Below are 26,527 nucleotides of genomic sequence, written 5' to 3'. Positions count from 1 at the left end.
TGTTTAGCTTACCAGAATCACTGTTTATCAAAACACCAAGAGGATCTGCATTTGCCTCAGGTGGACCTTCTGGCTTCAAATCACACAAGTGATTGCCTGATCCAGTGACTGCTCTCTGTCTAGCATTGTCGTTTTTCCATTTGTGATTCTTGCCAGGACTTCTGATCTTTGCCATTTGTGAATGTCTGGACATCCCCTTCATCTTTCTGGAGTAAGAAAATTGCAATTTTTAACATAAAAGGCACTGACCTTCCAAGAAAATTCTGAAAAAGACTACTAAATACAAAGGAAACTTAGTTGTAAAATTGATCACTTGTAGCCTAGTACATTAAATAGACCAAAATAAAAGAAATTCCAGTGACTTCCAAAGACAGGGAAGCCTATGATAGAACTTTAGAAGGACAGCAACCACAATATACCACACCTTATTGATTCTACGCTAAAAATTTCTACCCATATTGTTATCCTTCTGAAATTGGGCTGCATAGTATCATCATTAAAGGCCAATTTAACTGGCAGCATTCTTTCGTTCTTCTATTGTACATGAAAGTGTTTTTTTTTTTTTTTTGGAAACAGTGTCTCGCTCTATCACCAGGCTGGAGTGCAGTGGCATTATCTCAGCTGACTGCCACCTCCACCTCCCAGGTTCAAGCGATTTTCCTGCCTTAGCTTCCCAAGTAGCTGGGATTATAGGCACGTGCCACCATGCCCAGCTAATTTTTGTATTTTTAGTAGAGACAAGGTTTCACCATGTTGGCCAGGATGGTCTCGATCTTCTGACCTCGTGATCTGCCCACCTCTGCCTCACAAAGTGCTGGGGTTACAGATGTGAGCCACCGCGCCCAGTTGAAAGTGTTTCTTAGAGTTTATAAAGTATGTTCACTCTTGTCTACTCATTTTATTTTCTTTTGAGACAGAGTCTTGCTCTGTCACCCAGGCTGGAGTGCAATGGCATGATCCTGGCTCACTGCAACTTCCACCTCCCAGTTTCAAGTGATTCTCCTGCCTCCGCCTCCCAAGTAGCTGGGATTACAGGCACCCACCATCAGCCTGGCTAATTTTTGTATTTTTGTAGAGACAAGGTTTCACTGTGTTGGCCAGGATGGTCTCGAACTCCTGACCTCAGGTGATCCACCCACCTCAGCCTCCCACGGTGCTGGAATTACAGGCATGAGTACACCCGCCTTGTCTACTCGTTTTTAAGGAGCTAAAGTTTCTGAAGCATTTACAAATATGCCTTGTTTGACCTTCATGAACCCTCTGAAATAGGTAAGACAGGTACTATTTTCTCTACTTTATAGGCCTATCACAACACATAAGCTATTGCAATTTCACAGCCAGCTCAAATCAAGTGCCCTCTCAACAGCCACAACTACTTTCAGAAAGAAAGCAAGTATTGGCCAGGTGCGGTGGCTCACGCCTGTAATCTCAGCACTTTGGGAGGCCAAGGTGGGCAGACCACTTGAGCTCAGGAGTTCAAAATTACCCTGGGCAACCTTGTCTCTACTAAAAAAAAAAATAAGCTGGGCGTGGTAGCAGGCGCCTGCAGTCCCAGCTCCTCGGGAGGCTAAGGCACGAGAATTGCTTAAACTTGGGATGTGGAAGTCACAGTGAGCCAAGATTCTGCCACTGTACTCCAGCTTGAGCAAAGCAAGACCGTCTCCAGAAAAAAAAGAAAAGAAAAAGAAAGCAAGTATTTATGTGAGCATCTTCTAATTTAAACTATGTGTGTGTGTGCAGGGGCGGGAAAGACAGTTAAAAAAGGTTCCTTCATAGTAGACAATAACACAAGGTATTCTTTGGTGGAACTGAGTTTTCACAAAGATAGGTTTTTGATAGTTTGTCATTTATTGGGCAAAATTCATTTTTCATTAATAATGGAGGATGCAGTAAACAGATTAATTAGAAATCTGCATCTAAATCTCAATTTTGTCACTTATAGGCTGTGTCTGCTGCACAAATATTTGTACGCCTAAGCCTGTTTATTCCTTTAAACAGAATGGGAATCATAGGGACATAGAATTAAGATAATATACAGTACTTCACAGTTAGAGCAAGATAACACATTAAACCTAATGATAGTTTACTATCATAACATTTTTGAAATAATTTGTTAAACCAACATGTTTAATTTATGTATCTGCAAATCTGCAACCCAGAGATTATTAATCCCTTTAGGGTCATAATAACCCTTGGAGAATCTCATTATAAAAATTAATATATAGGTATAGTTCAAATTTTGCAGAATGCCATGGACCAATCTCCAGTGTCCATCCACAGATGTCAGGCTAAGAACCTAACAGTGTCAGTGCAAAGAAAACAGGTCTAGTTTCTGCCTCTGGCTCACTGGCCCCATAAGGGTAATGAAGAGATGCCACTGTCCTTGAGCTCCCATTCACAGATGCCTTCCCTGTATCTTTTCTCTTATAGCGTCTGACCACAGCTAGCTTGAATGATCATCATTAAGGTATTCACTAATAAGTAATGAGTTAAAAAGATCCTTCACTAATAACATCTATAAGACTTAACTGAGAAACTAGTGTATCTGTTATTTGCACTCTATTTCACCTTCGAGGGGGTAGTTCTGTTATACCACTTGACAATCATTTGAAAGGAAAAGTTTATTTAATCAACCATCTAAAAATAGTTATAAAAGGTATAATGTAAATTAAAATGTAGATGTACATAAAATGGAGAGATTAAGGAATAAAAAAAGATTCCATCCAAAAGAAGGCAAAAAAGGAACAAAGAACAAATTAAAAACCCAACTATATTAGGAATTACATTAAATGTAAATGAACTAAGCACTAGTTAAAAGGAAAAGATTTTCAGTTTGGATCACTAAGAAGACAAAATTATATAATATATAGGAGAAGACAAAATTATATAATATATAGGAGATACACTTTAAATAAAGAGACACAAAAAGTTTAAAAGGAATAGGTTGTTGAAAACACGATCCTTTCTGCACTGCATTATACTGCCAGATTTATCGTAAGTTAGGTGATTGTTTCTCAGTGGATCTGTTTGTGGGCTCTATTCTGCTCTATTTATCTATTTAACCTTGAACAACACGACACTATCTTCATTACTCTAGCTTTCTTAGTTGCTGTTCTAGATCCCTTCTATTTTCATATGCAATCATGTGCCACATAATGACATTTTGATCAACAATAGACCATATGTATGACAGCAGTCCTATAAGATTATAGCAGAGTTAAATAATTCCCAATAATGTCATATCATCATAAAGTAAAAAATCACTTTTACAAAACAATTTAGTGTAGCCTATGTGTACAATGTTTGTAATGTCTTAGTGTATAGTAATGTCCTGGGCCTTCACATTCACTCACCACTCACTCACTGACTCACCCAGGGCAACTTCCAGTCCTGCAAGTTCTATTCATGGTAAGTGTCCCATTCAGGTATATCATTTTTTACCTTTAATGGTGTATTTTTACTGAAACTCTTCTATATTTAGATACACAAATACTTAGCATTGTGTTACAACTGGATACAGTAACACATGGTATGGGGATGTAGCCTAAGAGCAATAGGCTTTACTGCACAGCCTAGGTATGTAGTAGGCTGTATTATCTAAGTTTGTGTAAGTATACTCTATGATGTTCATAACAACAAAATTGCCTAACCCGCTTCTCAGAATGTATCCCTGTCATTAAGTGACACACTGTAACTTTAAAGCTTATCAATCTCCCCCATCCCTCCTCCACATAAAAAAATAAATAAATAAAAATAAAAATAAAAACTTGCTGGAATTCTGACTGTAATCAATTGGATTTGGGGGAGAATTAAGATAATTATATTGTTTTCCAGTCCGTGTATATTATATATTGCTCCATTTATGCAGGCCTTGAATTTTTCTGAGCAATGTTTTGTAGTTTTGAGTGTAGAGTCTTGCAGATCTTTTGTTAGGTTTATTCCTAGGCATTTGATACTATTCTAAATGGTATCTTTTACATTTTCACTTTTTAATTGTTTGTTGCTACTTTATAGAAATAGAGTTGATTTTTAAAATATTGTTTTTACATGTATTTGACAACTTTGCTAAATTCATTTATAAAAGTGGTAACACTGGACATCCTTATCTTGCTTCTAATCTCAGGGGAGGTGGGGGAGTGATCACTACTGCACCATGAAGTATGACATGGCTATAGAGTATTGATAGATATCCTTTATTAGATTAAAGAAATTATTTTCTATTACTAGTTTGCTGATATGTCTTTTTTTACGAACAGGTGGTACATTTTATCAAACTGTTTTCCCTACTCATTAAGTTAATAGCATTTTCCTCCTTCACTGTGTTAATGTGATAAATAAACATGCTCCTGGAATAAGTCCCATTTAGTCATGATGTTTATCCTTTTTACATACTGCCAGATTTAATTTGCTAACATTTTGTATAGGATTTTTGTCTCTCTGCTCAAGAGTTGTGTTTGTTTCAAAATTTTCACTTTACATATTTTAAAGCTATATTACTAGACACATACAGATTTAGAATTGGTATGTCTTCTTGTTGTTGCACTGACTCTTTTAACATTACAAAATATTCCTATATATCCCTAATAACACATCTTGCTTTAACATCTATTTGGTCTGATATTAATATTGTTGTACCAGGTTACTTTTGGTTGGGGTCTGCATGGTATAACAATTAGTACTGGATCAACTGTAATTCATATGTGAAAAAATTTTAAAGGTCCTTAACCCCTACACTATGTACAATAATTAATTCTAGACATATACCACAATGGCAAAGCAATAAATCTTCTAAAAGAAAACATAAAGAAATAGCTTTATGATCTCCAAGTAAGCAAATATTTTTTAAGGCAGAATACACACAGCACTGACCATAAAAATAAAAGATTAATAAATCAGACTTCATGAAAATTGCAACTTTTATTTATAAAAGACACCATTAAGAACTTCTGTTTCTGGCCAAAATAAAGTAACAGGGACTGAATTTATCCTCCTACCTGAAATAACCAAAAAATTAGCCAAAATGAAGAAACAACGGTCTCTATGACATAGGACATCAAGCAATAAGAGCAGTGATCCCTGAAAGACGGAAAATAAATGAATAGTAAACCCTGCAACTGCCCTTGCTTACAGCCTTAAGAGTTTCCAGACTGCAGAAAAGAGGAATCCAGATGGGACCTGGTAGAATCCCTGAGGTGAGGAACTGGAGTTGAGACACCAGAGAGAGCAAGACATCTAGAGCTTGCAGGATGTACCTGAGAGGAAAAAACTACAGAGAGAGAGAGAACTCTAGAGATTTGCAGAGGATTTACCCTGGACTATTTAGCAGAAGAATGATCGGCATGTATTTGTCAGGAAACTACCCAAAGTTGGGGGAAAAAAAACCATCCAAAAGGATCAGAGTTATCAGCACCTTATCTTCACTCGGAGTCATAACTAGGTCCTGTTTGTACCTCATATTTCACAGGGCATGGGGTAAGATACCCAGTAAGGTCTTACATCAGTAGTGAGTAGTTAGGTTCAGACTAAACACTGCTCTGGTTTCGTCTACCAAATCTTAAAAGCAAGACCCAGAAGGATCAAACTGTTTCTAAGTAACTCAGTTGTGTTCCCAGAAAAAAGTTCAAGAACATTTATAGAAACACAAAAATATACAGCACCTAATGTGGTTTGGTTGTGTCCCCACCCAAATCTCATCTTGAATTGTAACTCCCACAATCCCACATGTCATGGGAGGAACCCGGTGGGAGGTGATTGAAATATGGGGGTGGGTCTTTCCTGTGCTGTTCTTGTGATAGTGAGTAAGTCTCATGAGATCTGACCACTTTAAAAAGCAGAGTTTCCCTGCACAAGCTCTCCTCTCTCTGCCTAATGCCATTCACAGAAAATGTGACTTGCCCCTCCTTGCCTTCCTCCACAATTGTAAGGCTTCCCCAGCCACGTGGAACTGTAGGTCCAGTTAAACCTCTTTCTTTTGTAAATTGCCCAGTCTCGGGTATTCTTTATCAGCAGGGTGAAAATGGACTAATACAGCACCCAATAATGTAAAATTTCCAGTGTCAAGTATCCAATAAAAAATTACCAGGCATGGGGCCAGGAGCAGTGGCTCACACCTGTAATCCCAGCACTTTGGGTGGAAAGGTGGGCAGATCACGAGGTCAAGAGATTGAGACCATCCTGGCCAACATGGTGAAACCCTGTCTTCGCTAAAATACAAAAATTAGCTGGGCGTGATGGCGCATGCCTGTAGTCCCAGCTACTCGGGAGGCTGAGGCAGGAGAATCGCTTGAACCCAGGAGTCAGAGGTTGCAGTGAGCCAAGATCACGCCACTGCACTCCAGCCTGGGGACAGAGCGAGACTCCATCTCAAAAAAAGAAAAAAAATTACCACGCATGCAACAAAGCAGGAAAATATAACACAAAATAAAGAGAAATATCAATTAAAAGGTGATCCAGAACCAACACAAATATTAAAATTAGCAGGGAGAAATTAAAAGTTACTATAACTGTATTCTTTATGTTTAAAAAGTTAAGCAGAGAAATAAAAGAACCAAACCAACCTTTTTTTTTTTTTTAACAAGACAGAGACTCATTCTGTCAATCAGGCTGGAGGGCAGTGGCACAATCACAGACCACGGTAGCCTTGAACTCCTGGGCTCAAGTGACCTCCTGTCTCAGCCTCTCGAGAAGCTGGGACTACAGGTGTGTACCACCATGTTCAGCTAACTTTTAAATTTTTTTGTATAGAGAAAGTCTTGCTATGTTGCCCAGGCTGGTCTTGAACTCCTGGGCTCAAGCACTCCTCCCACGTTGGCCCCCCAAAGCACTAGGATTACAGGCATGAGCTACCATGCCCAGCCCAAATCAAACGTCTAAGAATAAAAACTACAATGTCTGAGATAAAACATGCAAAATTACATTGAGACAAAATATACATATACATGAGACTAATGAAAGATTAGACACTGCATAAGAAAGATTAATGAACATGAAGGCATAGCAATAGAAATGATCTAAAATGAGACACAGAGGAAAAAAAGTTTTAAAAAATGGAAAGAGCATCAGTAAGCAATAGAACAACTTTAAACAGCCTATTATACATGTAACTGGAGTCTGAAAGGGAGAGGAAGGTAGAGAAAAAACATTTGCAGAAATAATGGCCAACATTTTTCCAAATCTGATAAAAATTATAATCCAAGAAGTTCAACAAATGCCAAGCACAAGAAACATAAAGAAAACTACACCGAGACACATCATAAATTGCTCAAAACTGGTGATAAACAGAAAAATCTTAAAAGAAGCCTGAGATAAATTTATACAGATAAAAAAGATAATGACAACAGATTTCTCATTGAAAACAATGACAATGAGAAGACAATGGAATCACATCTTTAGAGTACTATACATTTGAAAAACTGTTAACTGATTACATATCCTGCAGAAGTATCTTTCAAAAAGGCAAAATACTTTTTCAGACACACAAAGCTGAAAAAAGTAATTCCCAGCAAATTCTCACTACAAGAAATATTAAACGAAGTCCTTCAGACAGAGGAAAAATGACATCAAATGGAAAGATGGATCTACACAAAAGAAGGAAGAGCCCTAAAAATAGTAACTACATAGCTATCCTAACTATCACTGACCAATCCCCGGCTTTAATGGAGCCTTGTCAAGATCAACAGATATGCCTGACTCCTAGCGGATCCCAAATATCTGAGCAATGAACAGCTATTGTTGTATAAAAAAAGGAAAAAGGATATCCATTAAGACAATAAAAAGACAAGCCACATATTGTGAGATATATCTGCAATACATATACTCCAAAGTAAGATTTGTATCTGAGTAAATGACTCTTACAAATCAGAAAAGCAACCCCAATTAAAAATTGGTCAAAGGCTTGAACTGGTACTACACAAGAGAACATTCAAATAGTCAATAAGCATATGAAAAGGGATTAACACCATAAGACAGGAGGAAAATGTTACGACAAGAGGAAAAGGTGTAACTTACCAAGCACTGACCAGGACACAGAGCAATAAGATGCATTTAGTAGAAGTGTTAAACTGGTTTGACCACTTCGGAAAACTGGCCATATCTATTAAAGCTAAACATGTGGATACCCTATGACCTAGCATATTTATATGACCAATGAAAATGAGCCCTATGTAAACAAGACAGGTAAAAGAATGTTCACAGTAGCTTTATTTATATTAGCCCATATAACCCAAATGTCCATTAACAGTAGAATACATATGTATTCTCACAATTAAGTTCTATACAGCAATAAAAACAAAACATTTTACAACTATACACAACATGGATAAATCTCACAAAATAATTTTGGGCCATAGAACTCATACACCCAAGAATACATACTATATAATTCCATTTATCTACAGTTCCCAGAACAGGTAATATAATCTATGATGACAGAAATCAGAAAAGGGGTTACCTTTGTGGTGAAGCACTGAACAGCGGAGGGCTTAAGAGAGCTTCATGAGGTGAAGAAGTTATGTACATTCACCTGTGTGGAGGTTACATGGATGTATGGGATGGGAGGGATGTATGTGTATATGTGTATAAAAATTCCTCAAGTGCATTTAAGGTTTCTATATTTTTCATATATTATAATGTACTTCAATAAAAAATGAAATGGAAAAAATTCTTAAAATTTCTATGAAAGTGAGGGAGTTGCGGGGGGAAGATAGCTCATACACTGCTGGTGGGAGAGTAAACTGGTCCAGCTCCATAACAGATATTCAGTAGTACATGTGAATATTACAGATGCACATAACTCTTTGACTCAGCAAATCAATTTCTAGTAATCTATCTTCAGAAATACTTACTCATATGTAAAATATTGTTATGTATAAGGGCAATATGAAAACATTTTTTATTAGCAAAAGGTTGCTAAGAACTTAAATGTCCATCAACAAGAAGCTAATTTTTAAAAAAAACGACACTGTGGGACATCCTTAAGCTTCCTACACATCCTGTTTTTGTTTTTGTTTTGTTTTGTTTTTAAAAGAGACAGGGTCTTGATCTGTCATTCAGGCTGGAGTGCAGCAGCACCCATCTCCAACCTCTGGGCTCAAGCAATCCTCCTGCCTCAGCCTCCCAACTAGCTGGAACTACAGGCACATGCCACTATGCCCGGCTAATTTTTCTGTTTTTATTTTTGTAGAGACGAGGTCTTGCTATGTTACCCAGGCTGGTCTTGAACTCCTGGGATTAAGTGATCCTCCCTCCTTAGCCTTCCAAAATTCTGGGACTGCAGGTGTGAGCCACTGTGCCCAGCCACAGCCTTAAATAATGAGGTTTGTTACACATTAATGTGGGACAATCTCTAAGTATACTGCATGGCTAACAAAGCAAATATAGTATCAAAAAAAGGAGGGGAAAGACTGTATCTATCATCTACCTGCTGTATAGACATCAGGTATCTCTGGAAGGATAAAATGGATCGCCTCTGGGAGGAAACTAATTAGCTGGGAGACAAAGATTGAAAGGTCTTATTAATTATCCTTTGAAAACCATATGAATATAGGGTAATCCTTATTTTAAGATATAACTATTTATATTATCAGGTTGGTGTTAAAAAAAAGATAAATTGATCTTTTTTAAGTAAATAAGTTATAAAAGATTTCAGAACTGAGTACATAAGGATTTTAAGATTTTGATTTGTGCTCCTTTTCATTATTCATAAGCATGAGGAACTTACCCATACTGTGTTGTTGTCAATACTGCTCCTCTCTTTTCCTTTTCAAGTTTTAACTTCTTCTTTCTTTCAATATTGGCCAGAGTTGGATAGTTTCTAGAAAATAATAAAAGTTCATTATAATACGGCTTTTACAGTACAACTTTAAGCAATCAAGCAATTGCTGAATTTAGCAATTTTGTTTAACAACTAACATAGCAAATTATAAACCTTTAACTGCTTCTACAATTTTTTAAGAGGGAAAAAAGTACTTACAACAATGTTACTCAAAGTGTGGACCAGCTGCTGATCCACAAACTTTGCTAGCAGTCTGCAACTAGATAAGAAGGGTACACTGGAATTTAAATCAAATATATCATACAATGTGCTCAAACTGATCTAACTCATTTATATGGCATGTACCTATAAATACTGCTTTAAAAAAAGTTTAAGTCTATTCAATTTATTCTAGTCACTACCTTTTATTTCTTTCTTATTTATTTATTTATTTATTTTTGAGTTGGAATCTCGCTCTGTCACCCAGGTTGGAGTGCAATGGCACAATCTCAGCTCACTGCAACCTCAGCCTCCCGGGTTCAAGCAATTCTCCTGCCTCAGCCTCCCAAGAAGCTGGGATTACAGTCACCTGCCATCACGCCCAGCTAATTTTTGTATTTTTTTGTAAAGACAGGGTCTCACCACGTTGGCCAGGCTGGTCTTGAACTCCTGACCTCAGGTGATCCACCCACCTCAGCCTCCCCAAATGCTGGGATTACAGGCATGAGCCACCATGCCTGGCCAAGTCTATTCAATTTCTTATGCAAATACATGCTAGGTATATCGAAATTACCAAGATGAAGAGGAGACAGTTCTCAAAAAATATACAGGCCAGGCATGGTGGCTCACGCCTGTAATCCCAGCATTTTGGGAGGCTGAGGTGGGCGGATCATTTGAGGTCAGGAGTTTGAGACCAGCTTGACCTACATAGTGAAACATCATCTCTACTAAAATACAAAAATTAGCCAGGTGTGGTGACGGGCGCCCGTAATCCCAGCTACTCGCGAGGCTGAGGTAGGAGAATCACTTGAACCCAGGAGGTGGAGGTTACAGTGAGCAGAGATTGTGCCACTGCACTCCAGCCTGGGTGACAGAGCAAGACTCCCTCCCATTAAATAAATAAATAAATAAATAAATAAAATAAAAAATACATAGTCCACCAGGAGGATAAGAAAAACACACAAATAGCGATAACATAAGACAAAAGTACCCCAAAGGGTATAAAGATTTGTGCAGGGGATGGTGTGGAACAGAAAGACTGTATCTAATTGGAAAAATCCATAAAGAAAAGAAATGAAAGAAATTGGTCTTAAATGGTAACAGAAATGAGTGTGTGCTAAACAGGCCAAACAATGCAAACAAACCAAGACTTCAGAAAGTGAAAGAGGCTGGGCGTGGTGGCTCATGCCTGTAATCCCAGCACTTTGGGAGGCCGAGGTAGGTGGGTCACTTGAGGTCAGGAGTTCGAGACCAGCCTCGCCAACATGGTGAAACCCCATCCCTACTAAAAATACAAAAAATTAGCTGGGCATGGTGGCAGATGCCTATAATTCCAGCTACTCAGGGGGCTGAGACAAGAGAATTGCTTGAACCCAGAAGGCGGAGGTTGCAGTGAGCTGAGATCACGCTACTACACTCCAGCCTGGGTGACAGAGCAAGATTCTGTCTCAAAAAAAAAGAAAAAGTGAAAGAGATATCTGGAGAATGACAAGTAATTAATACGGTAGGAAACACAGTTATAGGCAATCAGACTGGAAAGGAAGACTCAGGCCAAAATATGCCTTGAATACCAAACTAGGAAGTTTATATTTAATTCAGCAGCTGATAGAGAGCCACAGAAAGTTATGAACAGGGAGAGATACATACAAGGCAGTGATTAAGATGAAATCTGACAGAAGTGTGCAAGATTAATTGCTTTGTTTCTCTACAGAGCTGTGTGGAGATGCAGACACCAAACTTTCAGGGTGAGGGCAATAGATTCCAGGAGTATCAAAAACACAGAAGGAGGGGAACAGCTCTCTACTACTCAGTCTGGCTGCTGATCAGAGTAAGTTTTGAGAAACATCAACAAATGTTTTCTGCCATTGCTTCTAGGACACTTCTCTACCTTCCTATTTTTAATAATTTCATTACTGACTTGAATAGCACAGACAATATATAAAGCCTATGGGTGGGGCATACTGAAAGACAGGAATGGAAATGACATTGGGTAAGTAGTTTAGTAATCAGAAAAAAATGCAATGAATTTCAATGAGGACAGTGTGAGGCAATATATATCCAGACAAGAAAAATAGACTCAATAAAAAAAGATGATGAATGTACAAACTATAAATAAACATAAAAGGAAACGATCAAGGTCATAGGAGATAAAAATCTGACAGTCAGTCAGCAATATATGACTACATTTTTAGAAAGCAAACATAATCTAAGGTTATATGAAGTAGACTCTGGCACTTGTACGAGTGTGAAGTCTTCCTCCAGGATACTCAAAAGCAGTCAGATACTCTCAGGGTACTGTTTTCAGTTCTGTACTTCCAAACTAAAGGAACGCCGAGGGAAAAAAAAAAAAAAAGACTTGGAAGAGATTCAGAAGAGACTCAAGGATGATTAATAGGATGAAAAATAAAACCTCCAAAGAAAGATGAAAGGAATATTTGCAGCCTTTAAAAGAAGATGAGAAGTGACAATAAAAACAGTTTTACAGAGAGGATGGTCCAGTTGTTCTCAAACTGAAGAGAATATGCAGATGTAGACATGAGAAAAACAGTGATGACTTTCACAGGCCTCACAGTGGCGAGACACATAACTCACAGCTACTCAACACCCTCCACAACTTTTAAATTTACTTCTTATTACTTAAGTTTCTTCAACATTTTTGCAGAGTATTGCAGACTCTTACCATGCTGGGCTATATGTTACATGATAAAATTAGGCACTACAGTGTACCATGTACCAGAGAGCAGATGCTAGGTAACTGCTTTTCAATAGTAAAGAATTTAAACGTGTTATAGCAAGTGGATTTTAGGTAAGACATAAGAAAGAATTCCCTAAATGAAACATCAAAGATGTGATGTGTAGAAACTCCTTTGATGGAAGCCTTCTAAAATAGCAAATTTTCTCTTTCTGGCAGACTGCAGTATCGTGTTCCTAAAGGTAAGAAAACTTGTATTCCTAAAATTAAGTATCATGTTCCTAAAAGTAAGATTAGAGTTTTAAAAACTTGTAAGATTTTATTTTTCTTGGTGCTGAAATCATTTTCCCTAAAGCCAAATCATACAGCATTAGTACTGCATAGGTCAGGAATTAAGAAAGAATCGCTTTTTTTGGTGGCTTTTTTGGGGAGGTAGGGGAAAGCAGGTTATTAGTGGAAAGCCTTAAAAGTCACCAAATTAAATATACTCTTCCAAAATTTATTACATTCTTATTTACACAGAATACAGATATTTAAAACTAGGGGAAAAAAGGTTGCTAGAAAGCAAATTATCCCAAAAGAGAAAAATCAGACACACAAGACCTAGTTACATACATAAACAACAGTAGGAAGCCACACTCCACCAACATGAAGCTGAGATAAATGAATAAGGAAACAAAGGAGCTCTGATGAAGGAGTTCAGGTTCCTAAAGTACAAGAAATAACAAATCCAAAGACTATTGAAAAAATATAAATTATGTCTTACATTGCAGTTACATACATGTAAAGCTTAGTCCAGTATCTCCTGTTAGAGAATGGATAACATGAAGTTATAAAGACCATGACAAGGGAAATTTTCACAGTTGGTTTCTCTATATTTTTATCTACTAAAATCATTTTCTCCCTATACTTCTATCTTTCCCCAGTTCGCTAAGAGGAAATGGCCCTGAAATTATGCTTTTTTCCTTCCTCTCTTCTCTCTCTTTCATTTTTTACCTCTTCTTCACCTTCCCCATTGCCTATACCTTATGCCTCCAGTGACAATCTTTAAGCACTACAGAGCCAACACATGGGCAAACCGTGCTAACCATTATCTTAGCACAGATCATTCTGGTCACATTATTCTCTCCAATTTTTTTTCCTATGCTCAAATTACGACCCATTTATTGGCTTTTCCCCTCTGCCTGTTCTATAAAATATAGTTACTCTTCCCACTCTCATTGAACCACAACTGCTTCCACACAAGCTACACTACTGTACTTTTATTTCTTTCTGAACATCAAAAAGATGTAGCATTCTTTAGGAGCAGATCTCCTGTGCTGGAATTCTGCATGAACCAGGGAAACAAAAGGATTTCCTCAGAGTCACAGTAAGCGTTGAAATAAATTGTAAAACTACTCCACCTAGTGGACTCCCAGTCTGCTGTGAAAAATGTTCCACTGTTTTCTACAATAAAAGCTAGGTTTTGGAAACAAACCTCTACCACTCATTTTCCCTAAAGCCAAATCATACAGCACTGGTACCGCACAGGTCAGGAATTAAGAAAGAATCACTTTTTTTGGTGGCTTTTTTGGGGAGGTAGGGGAAAGCAGGTTATTAGTGGAAAGCCTTAAAAGTTATCAAATTAAATACACTAGATACCTCTGAGTCTGACTAACCTGAAAAATACAGAGATGAAGAAATAAAGACAAAGATGTACTTTTGTTGAAGATAAAGAAGCCACATGCCAAGCAAACCTTCAGAGTTTTCTTTAGGCTTTAAAATTCTTACTCTGTGAACTCTTTCACAAGCTTTTCCTAACACAGCAGTTACATAAAGACCTTTTATTTCCTGCATGTCAAAAGAATATAGTGGCTTCATCAGAAAGAATGTAGCTCTCGCAGAAAGACTAAATTCATGAAATAAGGACTATTCTGCCATACCAATGTGGAGCTTACTCTTTTTAGGAGTTTAATATTTTTTAAAAATTGAGAATGACAGGAATGTAGAAAGTAAGTATATTTTCGTAACAGGTTTTTTTTTTTGTTCGTTTGTTTGTTGTTGTTTTTTAATTATACCTTAAGTTCTAGGGTATATGTATGTGCACAACGTGCAGGTTTGTCACATATGTATACTTGTGCCATGTTGGTATGCTGCACCCATCAACTTGTCAGCACCCATCAACTCGTCATTTATAATTCCCAATGCCATCCCTCTCCCCTCCCTGCTGTTTGTTGTTTTTTTATTGAGACAGTCTCACTCTGTTGCCCAGGTTGGAGTACAGTGGCACGATCTTGGCTCACTGCAACCTCCGCCCCCCGGGTTCAAGCAATTCTCCTGCCTCAGCCTCCCAAGTATCTGGGATTACAGGCACATGCCACGATGCCCGGCTAATTTTTGTATTTTTAGTAGAGATAGGGTTTCGCCATGTTGGCCAGGCTGGTCTCGAACTCCTGACCTCAAGTGATCTGCCCACCTTGGCCTCCCAAAGTGCTGAGATTACAGGTGTGAGTCACCGCGCCCGGCCCATAATAGGTCTTTAAAAAACTGCTAGTGGGGATAGTATTTGTGTATTTTTGAGAAATCTATCAAGCATACCAATAGAAGAGCAGTATTTCCCATATCCTCCAATAAAATACACATATAGAAAAAACATATATAACATAAACTTCAGAATACATTAAAGAGCAATAACCTGAGAAACAAAATATGGAAGAACCTCAGATGAACTCAGCCAGTGCCCAAAGAATTTTCAGAGCACTTACTAACAAAGCAACACCACAGGTACAAATAAACTTCTTCCAAAACTGTCATCTTCACCCCATTTCCTCATTCTCTTTAAACACCTCTAAATTTCACAAACCTATAACCTCACTTATTGCCAACAGATTTTGCCCATTCCTCTTCCAAGACACTTCTGCCTGCTGTCATAGCATACCTCTGGAAACCAGAGCTAGACTCTATCCCCTCTGCCCCCACCTGTCCTACATACAAAGAATCACCAGCAAGCCTATCAAACACTTGCTCAAGCCAATCCTTTATTCAGAAGGATAGAGCTGCTTCCAAAACTCACCTACAGTTTTGAAATTCCACTGTGCCACTAAGAATTAAAGCAAACACTGCTAATAGCCTATTCTCCCCCATTCCTTAGCAATTTTGTTTTGGGGCATCCCATCAACTCCACTCCCACTGAAGGTAGTCAAGCAACCCACTTCTAGCCAATGAGATCCATATAAGTATCTCCTGGTTGGAACTAAAAACAAAGCTACTGTTTTCCCAATGAAAAGGGGAGAAACAAGGCTACATATACCTTTTGCCTTTTTCTCTTCTTTCTGCCTATTCTGTGGCTTAATATTTGCATATGCAAGAACATTCTGGTGACAGGCAAGAGGAGAGCCACCTACTCCGGTGCAACAAGAGACCGCCTACATCCATGGTACTGTCATGCAGCAACAGCAGCCCTGATTTTTTTTTTTTTTTTAACCTTGGGAAAACGACACCTCTTTGCACTAAGCCATGGTAGTAAGGTTGCCATTCCATTTCCTAGAGCATGACTAGCTGACGCAAGCACCACTGCACCCTACCATCTCCTTTTATCTGAATACTTTCCATGCTCAAATAGGCATATCTTGATTTAAAACTATCCTCCTAAACAGTTTGGCAGTTCCTCATAAAGTTAAACATATGCTTACCATATGACTAACCAATCCCACTCCTGGATATTTATCCAAGCCAAATAAAACCCTATATTCAAAACAAAAACCTACACATGAGTGTTTATGAAGACTTTACATAAAGGCTAACTACTGGAAACAACACTCAACTGGGAATGGATAAACAAACTGTGATGCATCCACGCAATGGAAAAGAGTAATACTCAGCAATAAAAAACAAACAACTGCTACAAGGAACAACATGGATAACTCTCAAATGCAGACTAAGAATAAGTGAGTCAGACTATAAAGGCCACATACTATATGATTCCATTTATGTGATGTTTCTGCAGAAGTATGAATATAAGAACAAAAAATAAACCAGTGGTTGCCAGTGGGTGGAGGGGAGGCTGCCATCAGGGCATAAGGCAATTTTTCCAGGTGAAGAAACACTGTTCTATATCATGATTCTGGTGGTATTTACATGACAGTATATATTTGTTAGAACTATCCACTAAAAAGGGTGAATTTCACTATATGTATAATATCCATTAAAATAAATTGGGGGAGGGAGACACATCACTTCTTATAGGAAGTCTTGAAAAACAAATTGATGGCCCTCCCCTCCAAAAACTCAAATATCCCTTGACCAGTCAGGATTATCCCTACATAGCTAAAATTAATGCTTCAGTTACCTGTGGTCTTATGGCCACCTAATGTATATTTATTCATTTCATAGTACAGTGAGAATCCTAAAGGCAAGAGGTTACTTGTGTCCGTTTTTGGTGAACTCAGCCACATATAGCAAAATCTCTGTCCTTTCAAATACTGAATGTTCACCTCTAATTTTCAAACTAAACTACTGTCAAGAAGTTATTCAAAGATAAGCAAAATGTCTATTAACATTTATTGAAAGGTTGCTGAGATTTCTTGCTAACATTAGAAAATCAAACTAGTCTTCTACAGGAACTTTATATAAATACATGCTGCCTAAGCTAGTTTTCATCTTCAAATATTAATATTCCTCAAGTTTCTCTAGCCAGTGGAAAATTTTTCCTTTAAACATTTGTTGCACAAAACCACAAGGGGGCATAGTTCACACTCACGTAGGGAAAAGTCATTAATACTTTATACATTAATACATTAATACAAAATACGGATCAATATGGTTTGTCTCAGTGATGGTCTACCCTATGTAGTGAGAATTTAAAGTTCAAAACCACAGCAGTTTAAGTACTATTAGTTACACTATAATTTCCAAGCATAATTATTAATCATATCAACACATTTCTGCCCAATTTCTCTAAAAACAACAAAGGTACAGCTCAAACATTACTTATAAATACAAGTCTCAGTAAGATTTCTCCAACCACTTGTGTGTACCAAAACAGAATTATACCCATAATAAAAGTATCTTCAAGCCCCATTTACACACAATAACATTTACAAGCCTTCCCTATAACTGTGGCACTATGGGATAGAAACAGCCAGGTAAAAGTTGGTTCTTACATTTCAGAGCTCACACTTAATTCAAGAATAAAAGACACATATACAAAGAAGTTCACCAACAGGGTCATAATAACGGATATCTGTGCTAAAGAGGCAGAAAGGAGGTACCATATTCAAAGAAGGGCAAGACATTTCTCTAGGCAGATGAGAAAAAATATCCCCAAAAGTGGATGGATTTCAGATGAGCTAAGAGCAATGAGCAGAACTTTAAAGATGGAGCAGGTAAGGCCAGGCGCAGTGGCTCACACCTGCAACCCCAGCACTTTGGGAGGCCGAGGCGGGCCAATCACGAGGTCAGGAGATTGAGACTATCCTGGCTTAACATGGTGAAACCCCATGTCTACTAAAAATACAAAAAAAAAATTAGCTGGGCGTGGTGGCAGGCGCCTGTAGCTCCAGCTACTCAGGAGGCTGAGGCAGGAGAATGACGTGGACCCAGGAGGCAGAGCTTGCAGTGAGCCGAGATTGTGACACTGCACTCCAGCCTGGGCGACAGAGCGAGACTCCGTCTCAAAAAAAAAAAAGAAAAGATGGAGAAGGTAAGATCTTCCAGAAGCAGCACCATGAACAAAACTAAAAGGGCAAGAGTTCACAAACCCTGTATGAGATATGATAAATAACAAGTATGGCTGAGACAAAAAGCCCCTATAAGCAAATAATGTGGAAATAACCAGAAAAGACAAGTTAAGCCCACATTATAGGATTCTGGTTGCTAGTTCTACAGAGTTTTATTCTCATGGGCATTTTAGTTGATTAAAAATAAAATCAGTTCAGGAAACTTTTAAATTTTACACTACACAGTCATCCATATAACTAAGAAACATATGCATATTGAACATCTAATTTTGCACCACAAAACAACAAGACACAAAGAAAATACCCTAAATTTCTCTTTGGTCAAGCCAACTTCTTAAGTCAGATAGCACTGCCAAGTGTTCACTTGCAGACTACACTTCAATTGTGTGGGTTTTCTTGAACAGGATGTAGCAACTGAGCCAGAGCTGGGATTTTGCCAGATGAGTGCAATGGAGGACAAAGGAAGAAGGAAGCTGAGATATTGATAGGAGCAGCTGAAGTGAGCTAGGCTGGGTAGGGAAGTGAAGGAAGAAGGAATATGACAGAAAAACAAGGTAAAGAGGATGGGAAGCCTCAACTATTCCAAGCCTGGTAGAGGTGACAGTGAGCTGGACAGATGGAAAGAGGAGTACGTCCAACTTTAGAATCTAGGATGTAAAGTAAGTGGCTGAAACTGCATGAAGGTGAAGGGCACTGGAAATTTATTTTGTTTTGTTTTGTTTTGTTTGAGACAAGGTCTCGCTCTATTACCCAAGCTGCAGCGCAGTGGCGTGAGTTGCCCACTGCAACTTCAAACTCCTGGGCTCAAGGGATCTTCCTGCCTCAGTCTCCTGAGTGGCTTGGACTACAGGTGCAGACCACTACGCCTGGCTAATTTTTTATTTTTGTAGATACAGGGTATCACTTGATTGCCCAGGCTTGGCGGTTAGAAATCTGAAAGTGAAAAGCTGTTGAATGAATTCAAAATATATACAATTCCACTGCAGCATCTAACATGCCAAGGGCGAGTGACAAAGGCAATCAATCCCTGGGGAGGGTATGAGAATTGAAGACAGATGGCACAGAGCTCAAAGGAGAAGGGCCAAGGAGGAATCACCTGGAACCCTCATCAAGGAGGCCCTGTGTATGTCACAACATCAGTCACTTTCTGTTCTCGTTTTATTTGACCTTTCCATTGCAATCTGCACTGCTAACCATATCTTCCTTCTCAAAATTCTCCCCTTCGCTGGCTTCCAGAGGAAGTTTTCTTCGACCTCTCTGGTTCCCACTCAGCAGGCTTGTTGGATTTTATTCTTTATTAGACCTTTATGTTGGAAGGGCTCAAGGTTCAATATTAGGCTACCTTCTCTTTCCACTCTACCCTGTCTCTGTGGGGAATCTCTTCCATATTCACAGTTTCATGACTCAGAAAACTATCTCCAGTCTAGTCTGGTCCAAGTCCCAATGCCTACTCAACATCTTCAAATAGATGCCTCAGGATCTCCTCAGACTCAACAATGTCCAAACCAATACCTCCAAACCCCATCCTCTTCCAGTGTTCCCTGCCTCAGCAAGAGGAACCACCTTTCACAGAGGTGCTCAGCCCAGAAACCTGGAAGTCTCCTAAAACCTCTCTCCTCTTCAACCTCATAATCATTTAATCCCCACTGTCCATTTTCACCTCCCAGATGTTCTACATCCACCTCGTTCTCTCCACCCCCACAACTGCCATCCTTTTTTCTTACCTATACTCACAGTTCCTTGAACATGCTAACCTCTGTCTGACCACTAATCCCTGCCTCCCCTTATCTTTTCCTAGTTAGTTCTGAGTTCAGCTACCCCTCCCTTTGTCATGAAACACCCTAATCTTCCAGACTAGATGAAATCCTCTTCCTCTTTTTTTTGTTTTGAGACAGAGTCTCGCTCTGTCACCCAGGCTGGAGTGCAGTGGCACAATCTCGGCTCACTGCAAGTTCCGCCTCCCAAGTTCACGCCATTCTCCTGCCTCAGCCTCCCGAGTAGCTGGGACTACAGGTGCATGCCACCACGCCTGGCTAACTTTTTTGTATTTTTAGTAGAGATGGAGTTTCACCGTGTTAGCCAGGATGGTCTCGATCTCCTGACCTTGTGATCCAACCGCCTCAGCTTCCCAAAGTGCTGGGATTACAGAAGTCCCCTTCCTCTTATATGCTGAGGGAGGGAATAGTAGAGGGTCATGGGAGAGTGAAAGTGCTATAGACAAAGTAGAAAGAGTAAAGTTGGTTACCATTAATTTAATAGTGGTTCCACATTTCCCAGTTTAAATGATTTAATTTATACAACCACAAGATAGAAGAACCAAAGTTGGCAAATCGAGAAGTCACTTCAGACTTTTCCTATACCCTTCAGTAAACTCAAAGCTTCAGAAATGTAAGTTTAGTCAGATAACTTTCGAGTTGTTTTACAATCAGTGCTGACTAGTAACTGCTACCATTCCCCTCAAGAGAATTAAACATTTATAAAAGGGACTGACACCAATGAGTTGAACCAACCTCTAACTGATCAAAGTCAAGGCTAAATAGCAGGGGGAAAAAACGTAGTGTCTTAGCAGTTAGGCCATTTCCATCCCATCTAGAAGGATACAATCTTTCATACATTCAGCAGCAGCTCTTTATAATATACATGTCAGAAAGGAAGTGGAGTTAACCTCTTGTTTGATTACTGCTCTATGCAAAAAATGAAAGAAGAAGAAGGAAAGAGGAGAAGAAAGGAGGAGGAAGAGGAGGAGGAAGAAGAGGAGGAGGAGGAGGAAGAAGAGGAGGAAGACGAAGAGGAGGAGGAAGAGAAGGAGGAAGAAGAGGATGAGGAGGAAGAGGAGGAAGAGGACGAGGAGGAGGAAGAAGAAAAAGAAGAGGAAGAACAAGAGAAGGAAGAAGAAACAATCAACAGATAGAAAAGAAACAAGGAGAACAAACAAAACATTAAAAAAAAAGCCCAGCTATTTGGGGAGTGATGTCATGAGGAGAAAAATTTGTATCTGCAAAGAAGCTACCTACAGAAGGCAAGGAGCTTCAGATCCCGTGCTTCAAAATTCCTACGTCAAACTACTTCATGGTCTCCGTCCATTTTATGTTGCTATAACTGAATATGTGAGATTGGATAATTTATAAAGAAAAAAAATTTATTTCTTACAGTTTTGGTGGCTGGGTGGAGACTCTGTAGAGTTCCAAGGCAGCAGAGGGCATCACATGGCAAGGGGGTTCACAGGAGACAGGCAAACTGATCTTTATAATTGACTCACTCTGATGATAATAAGCCCACTCCCTTGATAATTCATGAATTCTTTAATCCATTAATCCACCAATCCATGAATGAATTAATCCATTTATGAGGGTTCTACCTTCACGATCCAATTACCTCCCAAAGGTCCCACCTCTCAACACTGCCACACTGGGGACCAAGTTTCCAACAAATGAACTTTTGGGGAACACATTCAAACCACAGCATGGTCCAAACTCCTTCAACTTCTAAGTTTGACCTTGCAATTGGCTAAGGCTCCCTTATCACTGCCACGGTTAAGTATTCCCACTCTACACTATTTAACAGTACTTCAGTCAACAAATACGTATTTCTCACACACTAAATTCTAGGCACTGTGCAAAGCACAGCAGAATCAAAGATGTATAAAAGCAGGGCCAACTATAATGTAATGTGACAAATGTACTATGGTTGTATAAATAAGCTATGTATTTGCAAAGGAGGTAGTAACTAATGCTTTAGGGTAGTGTATTTCAGGGACTGGCAACCAGCCAATCCACACACACCAGAGTAGAAATCAACTATGTCACTAAGCATGATATTTAGTTCAGCTGACATTTTTTCATTTTTTCTTATCAATAAAGGAAGTAATATACTGATTTACATTCTGGTACAAGCTCTTTTGTTATAGACTGGCACTCTGGTAGCACTGACACAGAGGAAGTGAAGAGTAAGAAGAGAGTGGTAAATCAGGCAACCTTTAAAACAGGCCTACAAGATAAGTAAGATTTTGCCAAAGAGATCAAAGGAAAAAGGCATTCTAATATACTCTACTCCAGGTGGCCTAGATTCCTTCATTTGTTAGCCACAGATGCTCTTGAAATGCTACGTTATGTCCACCAAGTCCCTGTTGACTGGCTAGACCCGACTTGTTTAAAAATTGAATTCCTCGGCTGGGCATGGTGGCTCACGCCTATAATCCCAGCACTTTGTAAGGCCAAGACAGGTGGATCACTTGAGGTCAGAAGTTCGAGACCAGCCTGGCCAACATGGCAAAACCCTGTCTCTACTAAAAATACAAAACTTAGTCAGGTGTGGTGGCGCACACCTGTAATCCCAGCTACTTGGGAGGCTGAGGCAGGAGAATCACTTGAACTCAGGAGGTGGAGGTTGCAGTGAGCCGAGATTGCGCCACTGCACTCCAGCCTGAGTGACAGAGTGAGACTCTGTCTCAAAAAAAAATTGATTTCTAATTGTCCCTTCACCCTCATCCAACTCTTTCCTTTGCACATAGTATTAATACCTGATACACGTTTGTTGAATTATATTTATTCTCAGTTAGTTCTGAATCTTCATGCTTCTGCTGGTCTCCCTCACAATTACCTCTAAAGCTGTAAAGGGCAGCATCTAACTTTTTCACAGAAGAGTACATCTGGCACATCACCACCCATGTCAGTGTATTTAAACTGAACCTTAAACTAAGGTGAGCCAAGTACAAATGTAACCTGCTGTTCACAAGAGTTTGAAGTATCTTTCTTGACCTTTAAGGATAGTTCTTCTTGTTTTCATCCCAGGCTCTCTTTGTTTTTTAATTCCAGGAAAAGAGCAGTTGACTTTAAAAGTGCAACTGATCATTAGAGTAGTTCTGCATAGTCTTCTGCTTCAGGAAGAAGCGTTCTAGTCTTTTCTAAGAAGGCAGTACAACAGGGCCCTAGTGGAATTTCAAGTATATTACAGCTAGACATCAACTAAACTTTCTTCCTTAGTAAGTGTAAAACCACAAGTTACATGGCGATGCTCAAATTTCTTTAATTACAGGAATGAATTCCTGATCTTCTCATTGTTAAGGAAAAGCACCTGTATATCTTAGCCTTAGCACCTGTATATCTTATTTAGAGGTAAGCCTGGGATGAAAACAAGAACTATCCTTAAAGATCAAGAAAGATACTTCAAACTCTTGTGAGCAACAGGTTACATTTGTACTTGACTCACCTTAAGGGTTTCGGTTTAAATCCACTGACATATGTGGTGATGTACCAGATGTACTTTTCTGTGATAATACACTTCTGTATAATACACTTTTTGGTAAGAGTACCCACCCATTATTGCCTCAACCACTGAACATCTAACAGGTGACATGTAGTAGCCCCCCTCAAAGAGCAACATACAGTCCCATTATGACACATTCGCTACTTAAATGAAGAGTTCTTATTAGGTCCTCCTAAAACTACATTCAATAATAGTCTTACATAATATGCCTTATGGTCCTGTTCCCTAGTTCCAACATTCTAAGGGAATTCAATGAATTTAACTATATTAATAAGCCTTGCCACAGTAAAATAGTTATTTCACCAGTTTTGAACTCTACTCACTTCCTTCTTTCTTCCCTCCACCGTGCAATTTCCTCTGGAGTGTCTAACTTGATCTTCTTCATGCCAGGAGCATGCATCTAGGGGGAAAAAGCCTGCTGAACATCAGGAGGAAATATCATATGCTTTTGACTAATTTGGAGACTTTGTTTCTACAAGTAAACTTATGTTGGATACAATTTTAAAACTAAGTAAGGAGGTTGTATCTATCTGTACTATAACTTTTTCTTTAAAGGAAGAAGAATCTATCATGTATTTAATTAGTGCTATTAATAGAGGGAAAAGGGGTAACATAATTTTGATCACAAAGTAGATATGTCACCCATTCTCTCAAACCACATTAAACACCCAAATGAATGACTTACCAACCAAAACCTAGAGCGGTCACTAAAGATATGAGTAGACGTGACAATCTGTAGCAGCATGGTGTAGTAAAGCAGTATACAATTTGGAGTGAAGAAACTGAGGTCCAAGAATCGGTTCTCAGGCCTTGGGCAATTCATTTTTTAAAATATTTTAAATGGGGCCAATATAAACAACCACAGTTATTTGTGAGGAAAAACTTGAATAAATGATGTCAAAATCCTTACAAAGTATTCCATGAATGTTACTTACTATTAGGTATATAAATGAACAGTTGTGAAGATAACAGATCAATAAAATAAAAAGAGCATGTATTTAAAAATAGGATAAAAAACAGAACTTACATTTCTCCAATGGAACTGGACAATCTTCTCGTGTGCAGTAAAAGAGCAATCTACTTCAGGGCACTATAAGAGTTAAAAAAAAAAAAAACCACTATTTAATAAATGTTTCCATGTTACATTTACCCCACTATACATACACAGACATATTCTGGCTGTATTACATAGTTATCCCATCTACATGGTATTATCTCTGCATACTTATGTCAGTAGTAAAACAAAAATGATTCCAAAACAGGGCTGCCTTTAGGCAAAGGAATGACACTCTCAGAGTACATGGCACAATAATGTATCTTATTTACTTCTCCACTTGAGTGAAGGCATACATGGGTAAATCTGTGAAATGTTGATTCCTAAATTTGAGGGGCATTCCCAAAAGCAGAAAAAGAACCTTTTCAAACCAAAGGCTTCCTTTTTAACCTTTAAAACATTTTGGTTAAAGTTTTCTAGAAAGTACTTGATAAGGTGTGGACCAGCCTTTGAGGGTGACAGGCACGGCCACATTACACAGTATGGTTCAAGGGCGGACTTCAAGGGGAAAGAACTCATCAAGATGCACAAGGTAACTGGAGGGGACGACAGCCTCTTCCCAAGCAGTAGAGGTACACAAATACAAAAAGCTGCCAGAGCTCCCTTCTTTGCTACCACCTTACCTCCTCCCTGAAGCAGTGGGATCCCCACTTTCAAACCCCAGGGTCACTGCCCCCGTCTGTCAAGTCATCAAACTATATTTCTATGGAAACTATAAACTTTAAAGGAAAACAAGCTTGGAATTTCTACCAAATATACATATAGAAGAAGGCCACTTTGCTACATCAGTTTCAGGACAACTAAGAAAACCTACTTTTGTATGTTCAGACATGTGTTTGTCATACTTTTCTTGATTTTTAAAACCACGATCACAGGTATCACAAAAAAAGTGAAAAACTGGTTCCTTTCTTTTCTGCAAACAAAAACAGAGAGGAATTAGGCTTTTGGTGAAAAATCTCTAATCAACAATAAAAACATAACTATTGTTCTAGTAATACATACTTTGATGTTTCCAATAACCCTTTCATGTGGGAGAAACTTGTGAGTATATTTCCAATGAAGAGATTATTCTGTTTCTTTCTTTTATTTTGTTTTTAACAAATATATTAGTAAAATCCAGGCATAATTTTAAACTTTTTAAATCCAAATAGTGCTAATATAAATTATGAGCAGATTGCAAATTGGTTATCTAATTAAGACTCAGTACAGAATATGTTGAAATGACCTGAAAATAGAGTAAAAACAGCAGCTCATCTTTTAGAAAAAAATAACTACCACTGACCCTTGAACAACACAGGTTTGAACTGCAAGGGTCCACTTATAAAAGCATTTTTTTCAATAAATATATTGCAAAAATTTTTTTGGAGATTTGTGACAATTTGGAAAAACAGATAAACCACATAGCCTTAGAAATATCAAATAAAAGAAAAAAAAGAAATAGTTAAGTATGTTAGGGAAGTATAAAATATATGTGGACACCATTCTATTTATATATTAACCAACTATTTATGTTATTGGTAAGACTTCCAGTCAACAGTAGGCCATCAGTAGTTAAGTTTCAGAGGAGTCAAAAGTTATACACAAACTTTTGACTGCACCCCTAACTGTTGCGTTGTTCAAATATCAACTATATGGCCAGGCTTGTTGGCTCATGCCTGTAATCCCAGCACTTTGGGAGGCAGAGGCAGGTGGATCACTTGAGGTCAGGAGTTCAAGACCAGCCTGGCCAACATAGTGAAACCCCAATTCTACTAAAACTACAAAAATTAGCCAGGTGTAGTGGTGTGCGCCTGCAGTCCCACCTACTCTGGGAGGCTGAGGCAGGAGAA

The 26,527-nt window shown here is 38.6% G+C and overlaps 1 protein-coding gene across 1 annotated transcript in view; it reads right to left on the bottom strand.

Annotated features, from left to right (window-relative positions):
* Window positions 1–26,527, bottom strand: part of NUFIP1 (nuclear fragile X mental retardation protein interacting protein 1) — a 62,645-nt gene that overhangs the window by 19,766 nt on the left and 16,352 nt on the right. The window contains exons 2-6 of the mRNA XM_011974644.1: window positions 25,513–25,611; window positions 24,672–24,734; window positions 23,968–24,044; window positions 9,719–9,811; window positions 13–206 (exon numbers count right to left, since the gene is read on the bottom strand). Of these exons, the coding sequence (XP_011830034.1) occupies window positions 13–206; window positions 9,719–9,811; window positions 23,968–24,044; window positions 24,672–24,734; window positions 25,513–25,611 (526 nt within the window). The remainder of the gene's footprint in view (window positions 1–12; window positions 207–9,718; window positions 9,812–23,967; window positions 24,045–24,671; window positions 24,735–25,512; window positions 25,612–26,527) is intronic.

This window comes from Mandrillus leucophaeus, unplaced genomic scaffold (genome assembly GCF_000951045.1).
Source record: "Mandrillus leucophaeus isolate KB7577 unplaced genomic scaffold, Mleu.le_1.0 Scaffold147, whole genome shotgun sequence".
Lineage (NCBI taxonomy): Eukaryota > Metazoa > Chordata > Mammalia > Primates > Cercopithecidae > Mandrillus > Mandrillus leucophaeus.
This window is presented reverse-complemented; position numbering and strand designations above follow the sequence as displayed.